We start from the raw sequence: 18,395 nt of genomic DNA, 5'->3' as shown, positions 1-18,395 counted from the left end.
ACAGAGTCTTGGTTCCTTCCTTAGGTTTCTTCCTCTTAAAGCAAGTTTTTCCCTTGCTACTGTGTCACCATAAAAATTGGCAACTCTGTGGCACTGCTTATAAGAGGTTTGGACCCATTTTTCTCTGTAAAGTTGCTTTGTGACATACGTATATATATATATATATATATATATATATATATATATATATATATATATATATATATATATATATATATATATATATATATATATATATATATAAATTAAATTGAATTAATACTGCTTTCAGTGTTATTCAGATAAATGCCTAAAACATTTGCCAGTACTGTATATTCAAAGAGGACCTAATTCTATTCATTTGCATTTTTTTTCAATTGGTACATGCAGACATTCATACATGGTAAAAAAAACTAAATAAATAAACAAAAAATTATATAAAACTTGCGTTCCAGTGTCAAAATTGTTTTTAACTTTCTTCAAGGTGTAAAAGTACCAAGTTTGTGGTTTGTGCAAATAAATTATTCCTTTTTTTAATGATTATAAAAAAAAAAAAAAAAAACACGACCAGAGGTGGAACAAGTGTTCACGTTTACCTCCCATTTTTTTGCCACTTAATTAACTCCTGGAGGTTCTCGATTAGGCATTGATTAACAGAGCTCCTCCCACCACATTTCTGGCCACACCCTCTTTGGATACACAGTAAGCCCCTCTCCATCTCCCATTCAACATATTCCTGATAGTATCCTTTTTTTTCATCATTAAAACTGTGACAGCGGAGGAGGAGGAGGAGGAGGAGCAGAGGGCTGGTCAGGATCTGAGCCGAGCTGATCCGGGAACAGTTTATGTTCACAGGACTGAGAACTTCTCACTTCCAGAACAGGATGTTCCAGAGCAGCAGCCAGCAGGGGTAAACGAGCAGCGCCAGCAGCGGGTAGACCAGAGAACCGAAGAGAGAGTGGTCCAGGATTCCCTGAGAGATGACTGACAGGAAGAGCATCCAGCCCTCCGACAGAGACACCGGTGCTTCCTGCAGCTCCTGGAAGATGAAGACGCAGTAGAGGATAGTGCAGCCAGGACTCAGCAGTACCATCGCCAAAGCACTCACGGCCCTGAGGAGCAGAGAAACGCAGCAGAGAAATATAATTAAATCATTAAAATATCCAATGTAATAAATACAGAATTGTGCAGCAAGAGGACTTTTTAATTAAAGAAGAAATCCAGTGTAAAATAGACTTAAGGTGTAGTGAAATATAAAAATGAGTATGAACTTCTGTTGAATCGCCCACCTCCATTTACTCACCACCAGCATTCCAAAACACAGCGTTTTTAGCCAATGCTGCCCAACAGGCTTACAAGGACCTAGCCGTGTCACTGAGCCCCCTTATAAAGACTTGGGCTCTCTAGACACCTATGTAAGACCTTATGCTAAAAATCTTGGCGTAATAATGGACTGTGATTTTAAGTTTGAGAAACAGTTAAACTCTTATTAAATCCAGTTTCTTTCAGTTAATTATAAATACTGCCTCCATCATTATTCCACAAACCCAACTGATACCAGATATATAATAATCTGGAAATTAGCAAATCACATATCAAGTGTAAGTATTAAATTGCCATTATATATTTTTTTTAATTATTATTTATATTACAGTCTAGTCTCTGTCTGTGTGTTATTTTACTTACTTGGGCAGATGTGGTGTGACGCAGGCGGCCACAGGCACCAGTGTGATGGCTAAGATGAAGCCCAGGGAGAAGTTAATGAGAGCCGTGCAGCCCAACAGCACAGCCAGGTACAGCAGAGCCACCAGCTTCAGCACCCTCCAGCCCTGCTCCGTCCCCTCGCCTGAGATAAACCTGAGGGGTGAACAACAGATCACTTTAAACTGCAGCATCCATGACTAGCCCACTGCTATAAATCACATGTCCTGCGCATTACAGGGTTCATACAAGTTTTAACAAATATATTTCCATCATTTTTTTTTTTTTATGACTTTTCCATGCCTCCAAGGCAAATTTTCATGACCATCAGTGCGGACATGGACAATAAAACCAAAAAGCAACTAAAACTGTAATCAAAACTGCTTACAAATTTGATAAGGGTGATATACAATCTTTAATAATAAAATAAGCGTCAGATCCTGAGAGCTTCATTGGGTAAATAGTGGCTAAATTACTGAATTAACTCAAGTATTTGTTAGATTGTAAAGAAATTTATTTTCTTCATTTATACAGTAAACGCAAAGATTTGTAGACTAAATTACCATGACTTTCAAAACCTTCTCATACCCGTCAACTCTCCCGTTTTAGCCGGGGAAACTACTGTATTTTACTCATCTTTCCCGCCGTTCTCCCGTATTAATATTTTCCTGTAAATTTCCCGTGTTATATTAGAATAAAAAAAAAAAAAAAACTTTTATTATTGAGGAGACAGGGCACTGGCCACTGTGTGTCTCTTAACCAATCGTAGTGCCGGTTCAAGGACAAAGTCCCGCCTTTCAGGTGAAACAGCCAGTCAGGTTCCTGGTTTTGCGGAGCACAAAGTAGGAAAGCCCCGCCCCCCTCGCTGTGAGAGCTAGTCAGAGCAGCTGACGTTAAAACATATCTGGATATACAGCGATTTTTCTAAAAGAGTGGTAGCGGAGCTAAACATGTAAACTGTGATGACGTTTCTGATAGCTGTTTAAAAAAACTCATCTCTGAATTGAAGCACATAGATCAAACCGGCTGTGTGCTTAAGAAAATACAGCTTGTGACTCAGTTAGCTTAACTTTAGAATTAGCTAGATAGATGGTCAGGGTTTGAGAAAAATCGTTGTTTATTAATTTAGGATTGCAGGCCTACTGTAAGCTATAATGAACGAAAATCCATTTATTTTATTAGTCCAGGCCTAGTTTTAGGGTTTGTTAGAATTTGTTCAAATTGTGGTGTAATTTACTGTTTAGAAGGGGCAGAAGAGATGGTTGAGCTGGAGAGAGAGAGAAAATGTGAAGAGGGCTGAAAGTAACTGAATTGATCAGGACTGGACTGATCAATAAAAAGAAGTATTAATGAAATTATTAATTGTGTAGGCCCCTTAGGACTTATATTTACTTATGGAATATATCTGGTCCATGTCCTTTTTGTAAAAGCTTATGATGCTATTTTTCATCAACGTGATCAATCATTTTGCAGAATGTGTGCACCCTTCAATTTCAATTTTAAATCTATTTTAAAAAATATGTAAATATACATGTAAACATCTAGAAAAGGGTTTTACTTAAACTGTATTATAAGAATTACATATGTAAGAATGTCCACAATATGTCAGTGTCAACAAAGATAGACCTATTAGATTCTGGTAGTCTAATTGTAGTTTGTAAAAGGTTCACAGGTGGTTATTTTAGATTTCTTGTAAACCTGTCTTACAATGTAAGGGATTCTGAACCTCGGTTGGGTTGGTGGGCGGCTCGAAGCGGGTGATGGAAAATTTCCCTTATTTTTAAATCCAAAACTTGACCGTTATGCCTTCTGGGTATTTTTATTTTTCCAAAAACTAATCCAGGCCTGGAAATTGCTATTTTCAAACTTCTTGACTTTTACCGTGCGAACCCTGCATGACTGAGTATGACTGACTGTGTTGTGCAGGTGCACATCATCCATGTGTGTAAGCACACTGTACCTACCTGTGTGTGTTGTGGGGCAGTGCCAGGCCTGCAGTGTAGATGGCTATAGCAGTGAGAACTACAGCCTCGGTCTCGGACACGGGGAAGTGCTCTACTGCAGTCTCCTGAGAGAGAACCGGCAGGGTGTACAGAGCCACGCCCGTCAGGTGACTGATCACCACCGGAGTCAACACGGACAGAACCCCTGGGCTGGACGGCTGGAGGGAAAATTTAATATGAACAGAGCACAAAAATAATAATAATAATAATAATAATAATAATAATAATAATAATTATTATTATTATTATTATTATTATTATTATTATTAAGGATTTGGGTTTGGTTGAGTTTTTTTTTTTTCATGTTGTCTTGTTAAATCTTTGGTGATTAATCTAAAAGTTTGTTAAAGTCCCCTTTAAATAGAGCCACATTTGTGGGCATCAAAATTTGTTGCCAAAAAGGCACCAAGGTCCATAGTGTCCATGAGTTACTCTGCTGATAGACCATAGTGTTTGATAGGGGTGTCTCGACTCTCTAAATCCACGATTTTATTTTATTTCCGATTTTAGGGTCACGATTCGATTCTCGATTTTCTTTATTCTTTTTGTTTACAGCAGAGAGGCCTATGCCAGTTTTAGATTAGTCTATGGTCATTCATTGGTTTGATTCATCAAATTTACAATATCTTATTTCAAAAGTTGAGCTTGATATAAGTGATGCAAAGTGATACGAGTGATCTGTAATACACCACATTAGGCACTAATGGTCAAATTTAAATAATTTAATCAAGATATATTTGTAATGCCACCTAGTGGCTTTTTTTGGTAGCAGCAGTGTGCACTATTAAAACAGCAATGTGCAACATAACAAAATAATCAAAAAATACAGGAACAGTCATGTAAAAACAAACTGAAACAAACTGAACTCTATCCTACTATAACAGTTAAACATGAAAAATAAGACAGATTTTTCGGTCCCTGAGAAAGGACAAGTGTTTTACTTTAATAAAGATATATTATTAACTTTATCTGAGAGAAAGATGCTCCTTAAGGTACCAAAACTATTAACATATTTGAGGCTAGACAAAACAACTGTTATTTTTATATTTTCAAGTTTTTCTTTATGAAGATGAGAATGTTCACATTCTCTGGAGAAAGAGCTGCTCTTTGAGCTACAGTGTGCTGCGCCATTTCCGGGAGGGATCGTCGATCCTTTTTTGACTTTGATGCTCGAGACCATGAAATAATTTCGATCGATTTCGATGAAATAGCGAAATCGTGTCACCCCTAATGTTTAAGTAACAGCATTTGAAAGGTAGAATGACGTTTACTGTACAAATCGATGTAGATGTGAGTCAGAGGGGAGTCAAATGAGCCCTGGTTGTTGATACTGACCGGTTCCACCTCGCCGACTCCATCCTCAGTTACTTCAGTTGGTGTTCCCAGCTGGACCCATAAATCTAATGCCTGTAATGCAGTTAAGGATTTTTTTTTTTTTTATACTGGCAAAAGTATCTGCTGGCCTGCATTGCTGTGTTAGGTGATGTGTGGCTTGGATGGATTTGAGCTCCTCAGCCATGAAAACTCTCTATTCCATGAGTCTCTCATGAGAATCTGATCTGAAGCTACATAAAGTTTGGAGGTCTGTAGGGATGTAGTGCTTAGTGTAAGTACACCCAAATGTCAGTAAATCCTGACGGACAGATAGCAGTGTTCTAATCAGTCTGCAGATCCAACTGAATAAATCTCATTGAATAAAAAGTAAAGTTTTCATTCACGCAAAAAAAAAAAAAAAAAAATGCATATGAGAATTCATTTTATACAATTTTACAGCAACAAATTAAATCCATGGTACGTTGCCTTTTGCTAGGTGGTTTAGCCAACACATAGCCCTATGTATTAGGATATAAATAAAATGTAAAGGCTATTAAAGCAGCTGCTTTAACATAAAGGTGACTGAATTAGGAGAACACAGTGTTATGGTTTAGGCAGAGATGTATACTAATGAATTAGAACTACTTTACTACAGTACTTAAGTAGTAAAAAGCCGTATCTGTACTTTACTAAAGTATTATTTTATTTTCTCCAACTTCTACTTGATTAGCCAGTCAATCAGCCAGTCACTGAAATTTTGACTTCTTTCTGTAACTACAATGCCATTGTATTTTTAATTTTAGTACCTTAGTAAAAAAAATAGAATAAACTACTTGCAATACATAAGTAGCAAAAATGTCAAATATTTTACTACTTCTACTTAAGTATGATGCATAAAGAACACTAACATTTACTCAAATCCCTTTTTTGACAGACTACTTGTACTTTTACTCAAGTCTGAATCTCTAGTACTGTATACATGTCTGGGTTTAGGCAGTGTAAGGATACTCGCAGCAATAGTATGGTGGCCAGCAGGCCAAATGCTGGCATGTAGTAGCCAATAGAGACGAAGCGAGAGAGCGAAGGCATCAAATAGAAGAAGTAGGATTGATGAAGCCGCTCCAGGAGATTGTTCAGCTTCCGGAACATTCCCTCCAACAACCTGAAAAAACAAATGAACACAAGACGAATATTTAATGTGCAAACTTATAACTATATTATATACAGTATCTTAAATAAAAACTTGATAAAACACAGTGGATCAACACCAGCAGATGACATGTCTCTCCATCCAAACCATCACTGATTGTAGAAACTTCACACTAGACCTCAAGCAGTTTGGACTGTGTCTCTCCACTCTTCCTCCAGACTCTGCTCCCTTGATTTACAAATAAAATGTAAAATTTACTGATGATCAGTGATGGTTTGGAGAGACATGTCATCTGCTGGTGTTGATCCACTGTGTTTTATTATCAAGTCTAAAGTCAGTGCAGTTTTGTTTTCCCACAAAATCTTACAGCACTTCATGTTTCCTTCCCTCTGCTACTGAGACTTTTATGCAGATGAGGATTTCATTTTCCAGCAGGACTTGGCACACTGCCCACACTGCCAAAAGTACCAACTGGCTTTATTTAATATTCTAATTTTCTGAGACACTGATTTTATGGGTTTTCATGGGCTGTAAGCCATAATCAATCATCAATAACAAAATAAATAAACACTTAAAATTGATCACTCTGTGTGTAATACATCTATATAAAATGTAAGTTTTACATTCTAAACTAAATTACTGAAATAAAATAACTTTTTAAAAATACTCTAAATTTTTGAGATGCACTTGTGGTCAAGAACTCTTTACATTTTATCGTATGATAATAAAAATATTACAGACCTGCCAACAGTGGTGGTGTCGGTCTTGTACTGTCTGAAGCTGTTGACGCCGCGGACTGTTGCAGCCTCAATGTGGTAGCGGAGGAAAAGGCCATGGTCACCCCAGGGACGCCCACTGGCCTGCTTAAGCACCATCAGCATCATGGTCTGGACAGCGTGAGTGTAGCCCTCTGCAGTGTCCCAGTCGCTCCTCTGAAGCTGAGAGAGGGCAAAAAAAAAAAAGCACCAAAATAACCAAGAGTAAGTATTATAGCCCAAACAGATTACAAATGTATTTAAAAAAGTAATCTTCCTTCTAAACTGCTAAAAGTATTCGCTCATACATCCAATTTATTGAATTTATGTTCCAATCAATTAACTCCATGTCCACAGGTGTATAATAATAAAAGCAGCAGCTAGTCATGCTGGGATTGCTTCTACAAACATTAGTGAAAGAATGGGTCTCAGGCTCTTAGGAGCTCAGTGAAATCCAGCACTGTGGTACCGTGTGATAGGATGCAGCACCTGTGCACCAAGTCCATTCGTGAAATTTCACTACTCACTACTAAATATTCCACAGCCAACTGTCAGTGATACTATGACACAGTGGAAGCAACTGGGAACAACAGAGACTCTGTGCTCGGTCAGTGTAAAATAACAGGGCGAGGTCAGCGGATGCTGAGGAGCATAGTGCACAGAGTTCACCAACTTTCTGCAGAGTCACTATACATCACTACACATCTCCAAACTTCATGTAGCTTCAGATTAGTTAATAATCACTACACACCTTCAAACTTCATGTAGTTTCAGATCAGATCACCACTACACACCTTCAAACTTTATGTAGCTTCATCACTACACACCTCCAAACTTCATGTAGCTTCAGAGTTCACCACTACACACCTCCAAACTTCATGTAGCTTCAGATTAGATCTTCACTACACACCTCCAAACTTCATGTAGCTTCAGATTAGATCACCACTACACACCTCCAAACTTCATGTAGCTTCAGATTAGATCACCACTACACACCTCCAAACTTCATGTAGTTTAAGATTAGTTCATCATCACTACACACCTCCAAACTTCATGTAGCTTCAGATTAGACCATCATCACTACACACCTCCAAACTTCATGTAGCTTCAGATTAGATCAACACTACACACCTCCAAACTTCACGTAGCTTCAGATTAGATCATCACTACACACCTCCAAACTTCATGTAGCTTCAGATTAGATCATCACTACACACCTCCAAACTTCATGTAGCTTCAGATTAGATCAACACTACACACCTCCAAACTTCATGTAGCTTCATATTAGATCATCACTACACACCTCCAAACTTCATGTAGCTTCATCTTAGATCACCACTACACACCTCCAAACATCATGTAGCTTCAGATTAGACCATCATCACTACACACCTCCAAACTTCATGTAGCTTCAGATTAGATCATCACTACACACCTCCAAACTTCATGTAGCTTCAGATTAGATCATCACTACACACCTCCAAACTTCATGTAGCTTCAGATTAGATCATCACTACACACCTCCAAACTTCATGTAGCTTCAGATTAGTTCATCACTACACACCTCCAAACTTCATGTAGCTTCAGATTAGACCATCATCACTACACACCTCCAAACTTTGACAGTATAGAGCGTATTCTCATCTCTCCTACCTTCCCCTGAATGGTGCACATGACGCCTATCTTCTGGCAAAAGGCGTGGAAGAGGTTGGCCAGGTCCAGGTTGGGGAGCTGCCCATTCAGCCCTTCCAGAATCAGGTCAAGACTGGTGATAACATCACTGCTGAGCTCCAGAGAGAGAGCAGCCTGGATGGAGCCGGCACGGCCCTGCAGGGGTGTGTAGTCCATGCCTGAAACACCATGTGAGAAGAGGCATTAAGTCAAATCCAGTATATATTTATTTACAGGGTTCATACACATTTTAACCAATACATTTCAAGGATTTTTAATGACTTTTTCATGCCTTTAAGGCAATTTTTTTGCAGTATATATAATATATACAATATATATAATATGTAATATTTAAATTCTCTGAAACACTGATTTGTAGATTTTCATTGTCTGTAAGCCATAATAAAACAACAATGATAGACACAAAAATAGGCTTAAAATAGATCTAGATAATATATACGTTTTATTTTATTCTAAAATAAAATAACTTTTCAATGATATTCTAATAAAATGTTGACTCTCAGGATTTAACTCAGAGCTGAAGTATTTGTTATATCAAAATATATATAGTTTTTTTCATCAATAAACTGAAACAAATATTTGTAGAGCAAATTCCATGACTTTTCCAAAACGTTCTGGGTATTTATATTTTTCCAAAACGTATCCAAGCCTGGAAATTGCTCATTTCAAATTCCATGACTCTTTCTGGTTTTTCATGATCGTACAAACCCTGTATTTATATAAATGAAAAATCACAATATTTACTAATAAAATGTGTCAGTTCTGTAATTTAGCCCTACGCAATAGAGCTCTCAGGATCTAACTCTGAGCTGAAGTATTTGATAGATCAAAATATATATTTCTTTCATCGATAAACTGAAGCACAAATATTCGTAGAGCAAATTCCAAAAAAAAAGCCTGGAAATTGCTCATTTCAAATGCCATTACTTTTTCAGATTTTTCATGATCATACGAACCCTGTATTTATATAATACAAAAAAAAATTAAAAAAAAATCACAATAACTAAACTGCCTCATTTCCTGTCCTTTTACTTCATTACTTACAGAGTTTCCACAGTGGGGTGGGGGCCTTCTGGACAAGAGCTGAGCTGAACTGAACAACTCGTCTAGGCCTAAAAAAGGTGTACTTAAAATTTAAGGAATATGAAGAAAAGCATCTGAAAATCTTGAGTGGTTTTAAAGCTCCACAGTTGGACCAAGATGGACCTGATCAGTCATTTGTGTTTGGTTTTTAAAAAGCACTGAAAGTACTCACCAGAGATGTTGGTGTGATGGTAACCCTCTAACCAGGCCTGCATTCCAATGAGGTCATGCTCATTCACCAGGAATATGATGTCCTTCGCCCAGTAAATCTGATCTGAGAGAAGAAGAGGGGATTAGAGTGCTACATACACTATTCTATTGCATTTGGTGATGAAGGGTTGGATGCAGCATGAATCTTTCCACATTACTGTTTTTGAGCTAATCTAAAGTTAATTAGATAAAGTGATTAAACCAGCTAATCTGTAAGCAATAACCCAGCATTCTAGTTGTTACTGCTTTCTAAGGCAATTTCCTACAACATTCTTGAGCTATAATTTGTCTACAGTGTGTGTGTGTGTGTGTGTGTTAGACGAGTAGTGAGTGTGAGCAGGTGCAGTACAGGACAGGACTTCCTCTGTAGTCCAGCCAGTTTCTCCCTGCTGCTGCTTTACTGTAGGAGGTGGGTATCAGCAAGAGCCACATGGTCTTCACTGGCCTCGCCTTCATTAACCTCCACAAGCTAAGATCCATTAGTGTATCTTCTAGAACACCATGCTGACTGAAGATTTCCCATGAAAACAAACAGTATTATATATACACTTTTATTTTATACAATTTTACCAAAAGTATCTGCAATCGAAAAGCAGACTATTATATAGGACCAATTGCTACTTTTGGCAGTCTGCCAAGTCCTGCTGGAAAATGAAATCCGCATCTCCATAAAAGTTGTCAGTAGCAGAGGGAAGAAGCATGAAGTGCTGTAAGATTTTGTGGGAGAACAAAACTGCACTGACTTTAGACTTGATAATAAAACACAGTGGATCAACACCAGCAGATGACATGTCTCTCCAAACCATCACTGATCATCAGTAAATTTTACATTTCATTTGTAAATCAAGGGAGCAGAGTCTGGAGGAAGAGTGGTTGAGGTCTAGTGTGAAGTTTCTAGTTTCTACAATCAGTGATGGTTTGGAAAGCCGTAAGCAACTTTTATGGAGATGTGGATTTCTTTTTCCAGCAGGACTTGGCCCACTGCCCACACTGCCAAAAATACCAATTGATCTTATCTGATATAATATTCTAATTTTTGAAGACAATGATTTTTGGGTTTTCATTGGCTGTAAGCCATAATCATCGAAAATAAAAGAAATAAACGCTTATAATAGATCACACTGTATTTAATATGAGTTTCATATTTTGAACTGAATTACTGATATTCTAGTTGTTTGAGATGCACTAGTATATGTAAATCATACAAAAGCTATATTCTTACACATTAAATGTTTTGTATGTGTATAGATCATTGTTTTTATATGCAAGAGCCTTGCATTTCAATTTCTGACTTGAACCAATATTCACTATAAGCACCATTACCCAGTTATATCACTGGAATAATTTTCTATACTGCACATAATTGTATTTATCATATTAATCGGCTGTCTACTGTACTGCATGTTCATGCACCTTGTGTCTTGTCTTGCATAACGTCTGTCTAATGTCTTTCTTTGCACTAACGTCCCTCTGTATTGATGATTTAGCCACACAGTGTTTCATTTTACAATACAACCCAGTACCAGTGTAACAACAAAGTTGAATTGAATAGAAATGCTACAAAATTGGACTTGTAACGGAGTCTTTTAACCTGAAGTCCACCTAAAATGACATAAGTTGCATGACTGTGACAAAACATACTAAGCTTAAAAGAAGGCACCTTACTTCTAAAATACTGTGCCAGACCCAGCAGAAGGCCCACTGCCTGGTTGTTGCTGTTGTCAGGACTGCAGGGGGCACTAAGCACCAACGCTTCTGTTCGTGGAGCTCGAGGAGCACGCAGGATCCCATACACATTAATGCCTTGGACCATCTGAGGGAGAGAGGAGTTAAATAAATTAAAATTTATTTATACATAATAAATTTTAACTGATGTCACAAAGCAGCTTTACAAAAATGTGGAAGCAGGACAGAGGATCAGACAAAACATTGAACAAGAACCTGCAGTGAGCAGTGGAAGCAAGATAATTATAAGTCCATCAGAGCTGGAGGAGGAAGGAACCTTGGGAGGAAATTATGAAATACTTTTGGTAATAGTGTATTTCAGTGTTTTTAAATGTTAGCTAGTTTAATCTATCTCCTCTCTTTCTTTTTTCCTCCTTGTCACCTTGCTAACATGAGGTGTATATACGTACTATTGCATCTCAAAAAATTAGATCATTGAAAAGTTACTTTATTTCAGTAATTCAGTGTAAAATGTGAAACTCATTAAATTGATGTATTACACACAGAGTGATCCATTTTAAACATTTATTTCTTTTATTGTTGATTATTATAGCTTACAGCCAATGAAAACCCTAAAATCAGTCTCTCAGAAAATTAAAAAATTATATACAAGACCAACTGGTACTTTCAGCAAAACACCAGCAGATGACATGTCTCGCCAAACCATCACTGATCATCTGTAAATTTTACATTTCATTTAAAGTAAGTCAAGGGAGCAGAGTCTGGAGGAAGAGTGGAGAGACACACAGTCCAAACTGCTCGAGGTCTAGTGTGAAGTTTCCACCAATCAGTGATGGTTTGGAGAGACATGTCATCTGCTGGTGTTGATCCACTGTGTTTTATTATCAAGTATAAAGTTAGTGCAGTTTTGTTTTCCCAAAAAATCTTACAGCACTTCTTGTTTCCCGCTGTTGAGAACTTTTATGGAGATGCAGATTTCATTTTCCAGCAGGACTAGGCACACAAAAGTAACTTTTCAATGATATTCTGATTTTATCAGATGCACTAATACATTAAATGACAAGCAAAGTGTAAGTGTAGATGTGTGGCAGCAGGAGCAGTGCAGGATGCAGACTCTGCAGACCAGCCAGTTTCTCCCTGCTGCTGCTTTACTGTAGGAGGTGAGTATCAGCAAGAGCCACATGGTCTTCACTGGCCCCGCCTTCATTAACCTCCACAAGTGAGGAGCTGTACTAGGAATCTGTGTGTATGTGTGTGTGTGAACACTCACATATCGCTCCTTGTTCTCATCAGGAAACGGCAGAGTGCGAGAGAAGCTTTGGGTGAAGACCTCCAGCCCTCTGTCCTGCATGGTCTTCACCAGCCAGTCTACTGGCATCCCCCTGCAGGAAGAGAACAAGAATAGAAGACAGTTATGTGGAGAGTGTGCGAGGTCACCATGCCTGATATCAAACATAGACTATAGTGTTATACTACTGCATGAACATTACTGATATTTCACATTTGAAGACAAGCAGAATTTGTGCATAAAGATCTGCTCTGTGGAACTAGGTTAGAACTAAAGAATACATTACAGTAATATTTACATTTATGGCACTTAGCTGAAGCTCTTATCCAATGTGACTTACAAGGTTATTGCTATTACAGAGGTTAGCCAATATAGTGTTAGGAGTCTTGCTCACAGACTCTTATTGGTGTAGCACTGCACAGTCACCCAAACTTGGAATTAAACCCCAGTCTCGCACATGGTAGTTCACAGGCAGGCAAAAAAGCATTTGCCCCTAGGGGTGTGACGAGATCTCGTGGCACGAGATCTCGCGTGATTAAAACGGCCGATATTTCTCGTCAGGCTTAAACCTGTCTCGCGGGGCAAAACAACAGTTAAGTGTGGACTTTTTAAGAGGGATCTGGCAACCCAGTAGCGATAGAGTATGATGGCTGAGCAGTGAGAGAATATCTCAGCAGAAGAGGAAAATTCAGGCATTTGTATAGAAGATGCTTCTGCTACTTTTAAGTTGTATGTCTTGCTGCATTTTGGCTCCAGTGGAAACAATAAATGGTAACAGAGTGACCAACAAGACAAACCATAAGTAAATACTGTAAGTAAATCCTACACGTGACTGTTTCATAGGCAGGTGTACTAATCCCTTAGCTCTGTACTGTATTAAAAAATAAAGTTCCGTCTCTGTTTGCACTTCAAGCATAGTCTTAATATGACTGGTTATGGTTATGCATAGTTAAATTACAGGAGATTTAGGAGAAAAAAAAAAACAAAAAAAAAACCACAAAGCATAGTCTTAATATGACTGGTTATGGTTATGCATAGTTAAATTACAGGAGATTTAGGAGAAAAAAAAAACAAAAAAAAAACCACAAAGCATAGTCTTAATATAACTGGTTGTGGTTTGCACTTATTGTTTGCACTATATAAGACCTAGAAAAGTTTTATTTTTATTTTTTATTCTTATTTCTATTTCTTATAGAATTAATGTGTAAGAGTAACCAGTCTGTTAAGTTTGCGTTATATGATTGTCAAATAAAACTGTAGTTTTCAAGCCATTTTTCATTTTTGACGTTTTCTTTAAAATTGTATTTTTAAATCTCGTCTCGTGATATTAGTGTCTCGTCACACCCCTATTTGCCCACATACAAATTTATTTTGTTTTTGCTTATTTGTCATACATTTTTCAAATGAACACATACATTTAATAATCATACAAAGATAAACTAAGCTAAAATTAAAAGCAGTCTCCGTTTACACATCATGGCTACGGGTGTATAAAAGCAGCACCTAGGCATGTCGACTGCTTCTACAAACAATAGTGAAAGAATGGGTCACTCTAAGGAGCTCAGTGAATTCCAGCTTTGTGATGTCCAGTCATGAGGTTTTCTTTCTACTAAATATTCCACAGCCAACTGTCAGTGATATTATAACACAGTGGAAGAGACTGGGAACCACAGTGACTCTGTGCTATGTCAGTGTAAAATAACAGAGTGGGGTCAGCGGATGCTGAGGAGCATAGTGCACAGAGTTCACCAACTTTCTGCAGAGTCACTACACCAATCACTACACACCTCCAAACTTTATGTAGCTTCAGATTAGATCAATAACAGTAGAGAATACGGCCGAGCAGCTCCATCCAGGCCTTACATCACCAAGCACCACGCAAAGCGCTAGATGCAGTGGTGTAAAGCAAACCCCCAACTGGACTCTAGAGCAGTGGAGACATGTTCTCTGGAGTGACTAATCACGCATCTGGCAATCCAATTGACAGGTCTGGGTTTGGTGGTTGCCAGGAGAAAACTGTACTTGTCTGACTGCATTGTGTCAATTGTAAAGTTTGGTAGAGGGGGGATAATGATGGCATGGGGTTATACTTCAGGAGTTGGGCTCGACCCCTTAGTTCCAATGAAAGGAACTCTTAGTGCTTCAGAATAGCACCAGTGCACAAAGCAAGGTCCATAAAGATATGGATGAGGAAGTTTGGTGTGGAAGAACTTCACTGGCCTGCACATTAACCTGATAAAACACTTTTTGGATAAATTAGAGCAACATCTTTGAGCCAGGTCTTCTTATCCAGCATCAGTGTCTTACCACCCAAAAATGTGCTTCTGGAATAATAATAACAAACCCCATAAAAACACTCATAAACCTTGTGGAAATCCTTCCCAGAAAAGTCAAAGCTGTAATAGGTGCAAAATGTGTGTGAAGGCAGACAAGCAAAAACTCTCAACACAAAGTGAACCGGACCAGAAATAGAACACGCCTTGTTCAGGACAAATTAGGTCTCACTTACCCAGCCTTTCTTTTGTGGCCTGCGAATTCCCTCCCAGTGGCCAAGGCTCTCTCTCCTGCTGGAAACCGTTCCTCCACCATGGTAGAACCCATGGCATTCTCAGACATGTATGTTCGTAGAGTAAAGGGTTCAAACGCCAGGCCCATGAACCAGGCAATGCCCGCCAAATAGCACACCACGCTAAGAAGTGAACCGAGGAAAAACAGAAGATCAGAGCAGTTAGAAGACACAGAGGAACATTTACAGAAATCAAAGCAGAGCAAACAAAGCTTTCTACCTGATTTTCCACCTGAACTGATTTAAACACACTATATAAACAACTCGGCAGATATCTATCTATGAAAAACAGCAAACTGCAAATACACAACACTAAGGATATTGACTAACTACGAATGAACACTGGAGACATACCATATAGGTGTGTTAAGGCGGGTGAGGAGAGTGGTCAGGGCCTTCCGTCGATTGGGGTCAGATAACAAACCCATGGTGTTCAACTGCTAAAATGGGAAAGGAAAAAAAATATTTATATTTGGAAAATACAATACAATTTTAGAAAGCCATAGACCGAGTCAATTTCTGGAGAAGTGAGAAGATTAAGCAGAGTGATAAAAATAGTGAAGTCTTTATATAAATACATTATATTGCTAAAAGAAATACCTGCCTGCCTGCATTAGGTTTGGGATTTAAAGCTTGGATGAAGCTGCTTAAACACAAAACCCCATTTTGAGCAAAACTTCAGCCTACCAGCAGACCAGGCAACATCCTATCATAGTACCATGCTGGAGTTCACTGAGCTCCTCAGAGCGAGCCATATTTTCATGACTAGGTGCTTGGTTTTATACACCTGTGGCAATTAAAGTAACTGGAACCTAAATACAATCATTTGCATGTGACAATGGCATTTAGACGAGTAGTGAGTGTGAGCAGGTGCAGTACAGGACAGGACTTTCTCTGTAGTCTGGCCTGTTTCTCCCTGCTGATGCTTTTCTGTAGGAGGTGGCTATCAGCAAGAGCCACATGGTCTTCACTGGCCTCGCCTTCATTAACCTCCACAAGCTTAGATCTGTTAGTGCAACAATGCCTAAAATGCTGTAGTTTTAGAGAAGCTAGCAAGTTTAATTTTTCCTCTTACTCAATGTTAATAGAACCTGCTAGACTAGTTAAGCAAGATGTTTCATTTGCTTTGCTAGATGGGTCTAGGAACTGACTGCTAATCTGGAACTGCTGGGTCTAGGAACTAACTGCTCGGTCTACGAAATGACTGCTGGTCTGGAACCACTGGGTTTAGGAACTGACAGCTGGGTTTAGGAACTGATGGCTGGGTCCAGGGACTCAGTCTAAAACTGCTGAGTCTAGAACTTGAACTACTGAGCCTAGAACCTACTGAACTGCTAAGCCTAGAACCTGCTGGTCAGCTCTTAGGCTCTACAAATAAATGATGTCTGCCACGCCATGGTTTAATGTAATTAACTATCTATCTGCAATATTGCATGTATTTAATTGTTTCTATAGTATTTATAATAATAAAAAAGAACTGATATTATATTACTGATACAATTAAATAAACATTTTCAAAGAATACAAATGATTTAATTTACTGAAATGTAAAATAGCAACATATTTTCTTGCACAAAAAATAAATTAAATGGAAAAATCCTGCACCCCTAATAACATTTTGATGAACTGTTTTGAACCTGCTGAGTCTAGAACCTGCTGAAATGCCGAGTCTAGAGCCTGCTGAAATGCTGAGTCTAGAGCCTGCTGAAATGCTGAGTCTAGAACCGGCGGAACTGCTGAGTCTAGAGCCTGCGGAACTGCTGAGTCTAGAGCCTGCTGGTCGGCTCTTAGGCTCTGCAAATGAATGGTGTTTGGCTTCCTATTGAAACTGTCCGTTCCACCATAAGAAGGACAGCGGTTAAAATGGGCAGCCCGAACACGCCGCTCTCATAGCCGCACTGTAAGTGCTGCAGTATTTTAGGTGGTTCGGAAAATTCGAGAAACCCAAGCCACAGTATTATAATTACGTGGCCCGGTTTTCTTATCTAAGGTTAAATTACCACTACAGGCCTTTCTCCACGCATCTAATCAACAGTTCCCCAGAACCGCGAGGCTAAATGAGGGTAAATAAATTAAAATAAAGCGCAAATACAGACAGGGCTTCGAGTCCAGCCCGTACTCGCCGCTTACACCGGCTTTAGGACTAAACCTGCGGCGGCCCTGCAGCTTTAATCTCAGATTATTAATCATCAGAGTCAGATTAACACATCAACAGTATTAATATTATAGGAGATTCTCACCTCAGCGCGGAAAACAGCGATAAATTACGATCAGAAACGAGAGAAACCAGGGCAGGGAGCGGCCATCTTCACCCGGTATCATGGGAAGCAAACCGGAGGAGCAGAGCCGCGCTACAAAAATACAAAATAAAAGCCCTTTTATTACCTAATTACATCTCTGGAAAAAAATTAGACCACTTAGAAATAATTCGTTTCTTTCGTTTTACCAAATTGAAAACCTCTGCAATATAATCAACGAGGAAGATAAATTATCACATGCCATCAAACCAAACTGAATTGATTGAATTTTTGCACTAGGATTAACGTACATTTATCCAAAAGCAGTGTGAAAGACTGGTGGAGGAAAACTTAAAATTAGGGCTTTTTCCCCAAATATTGATTTCTGAACTTCTAAAACTTTATGAATATGTTTTCTTTGCATTATTTGAGGTATGAAAGCTCTGCATGTTTTTTTGTTATTTCAGACATTTCTCATTTGCTGCAAAAAAAAAGCTTCTATTTTTTTTTCTTAATACTTTTATAAAATTGTATAAATCCAGGGTACAAATTGTTTCCACTTTTGTCCAATTGCATGATAATACATTTTTATTAATTTCAGGTTTGGGTCTTGGCTTTGCATATTTTAGAAAAATACTATGTGCATGCATATATAGTGATTTGTTGTATTTTACACTTTTCCTTCATTAAAATAGATAAATATATTCCCCCAAAAATTATTTCACATAAAT

At 38.3% G+C, this 18,395-nt stretch overlaps 1 protein-coding gene across 2 annotated transcripts; it reads right to left on the bottom strand.

Annotated features, from left to right (window-relative positions):
• Positions 1–314: 314 nt before the first annotated feature.
• Positions 315–17,759, bottom strand: gpaa1 (glycosylphosphatidylinositol anchor attachment 1). Of its 2 annotated transcripts, none has more exons than XM_022678153.2 (13): positions 17,668–17,759; positions 15,782–15,867; positions 15,371–15,550; positions 12,844–12,955; positions 11,553–11,700; positions 9,850–9,951; positions 8,556–8,752; positions 6,889–7,085; positions 6,006–6,159; positions 5,019–5,090; positions 3,645–3,841; positions 1,666–1,836; positions 315–1,091 (listed from the first exon to the last, which is right to left on the bottom strand). In XM_022678153.2, the coding sequence occupies exons 2-13, from the start codon at positions 15,853–15,855 to the stop codon at positions 848–850; spliced, it is 1,848 nt and encodes a 615-aa protein (XP_022533874.2). In that variant the 5' UTR covers positions 15,856–15,867; positions 17,668–17,759; the 3' UTR covers positions 315–847. The 2 variants fall into 2 exon arrangements, with proteins under 2 accessions (XP_022533874.2, XP_022533875.2); XM_022678154.2 differs by having other exon boundaries at positions 15,782–15,864.
• Positions 17,760–18,395: the final 636 nt, after the last annotated feature.

The sequence above is a fragment of the Astyanax mexicanus genome, chromosome 8 (assembly GCF_023375975.1).
Source record: "Astyanax mexicanus isolate ESR-SI-001 chromosome 8, AstMex3_surface, whole genome shotgun sequence".
Taxonomy (NCBI): Eukaryota; Metazoa; Chordata; class Actinopteri; order Characiformes; family Acestrorhamphidae; genus Astyanax; species Astyanax mexicanus.
This window is presented reverse-complemented; position numbering and strand designations above follow the sequence as displayed.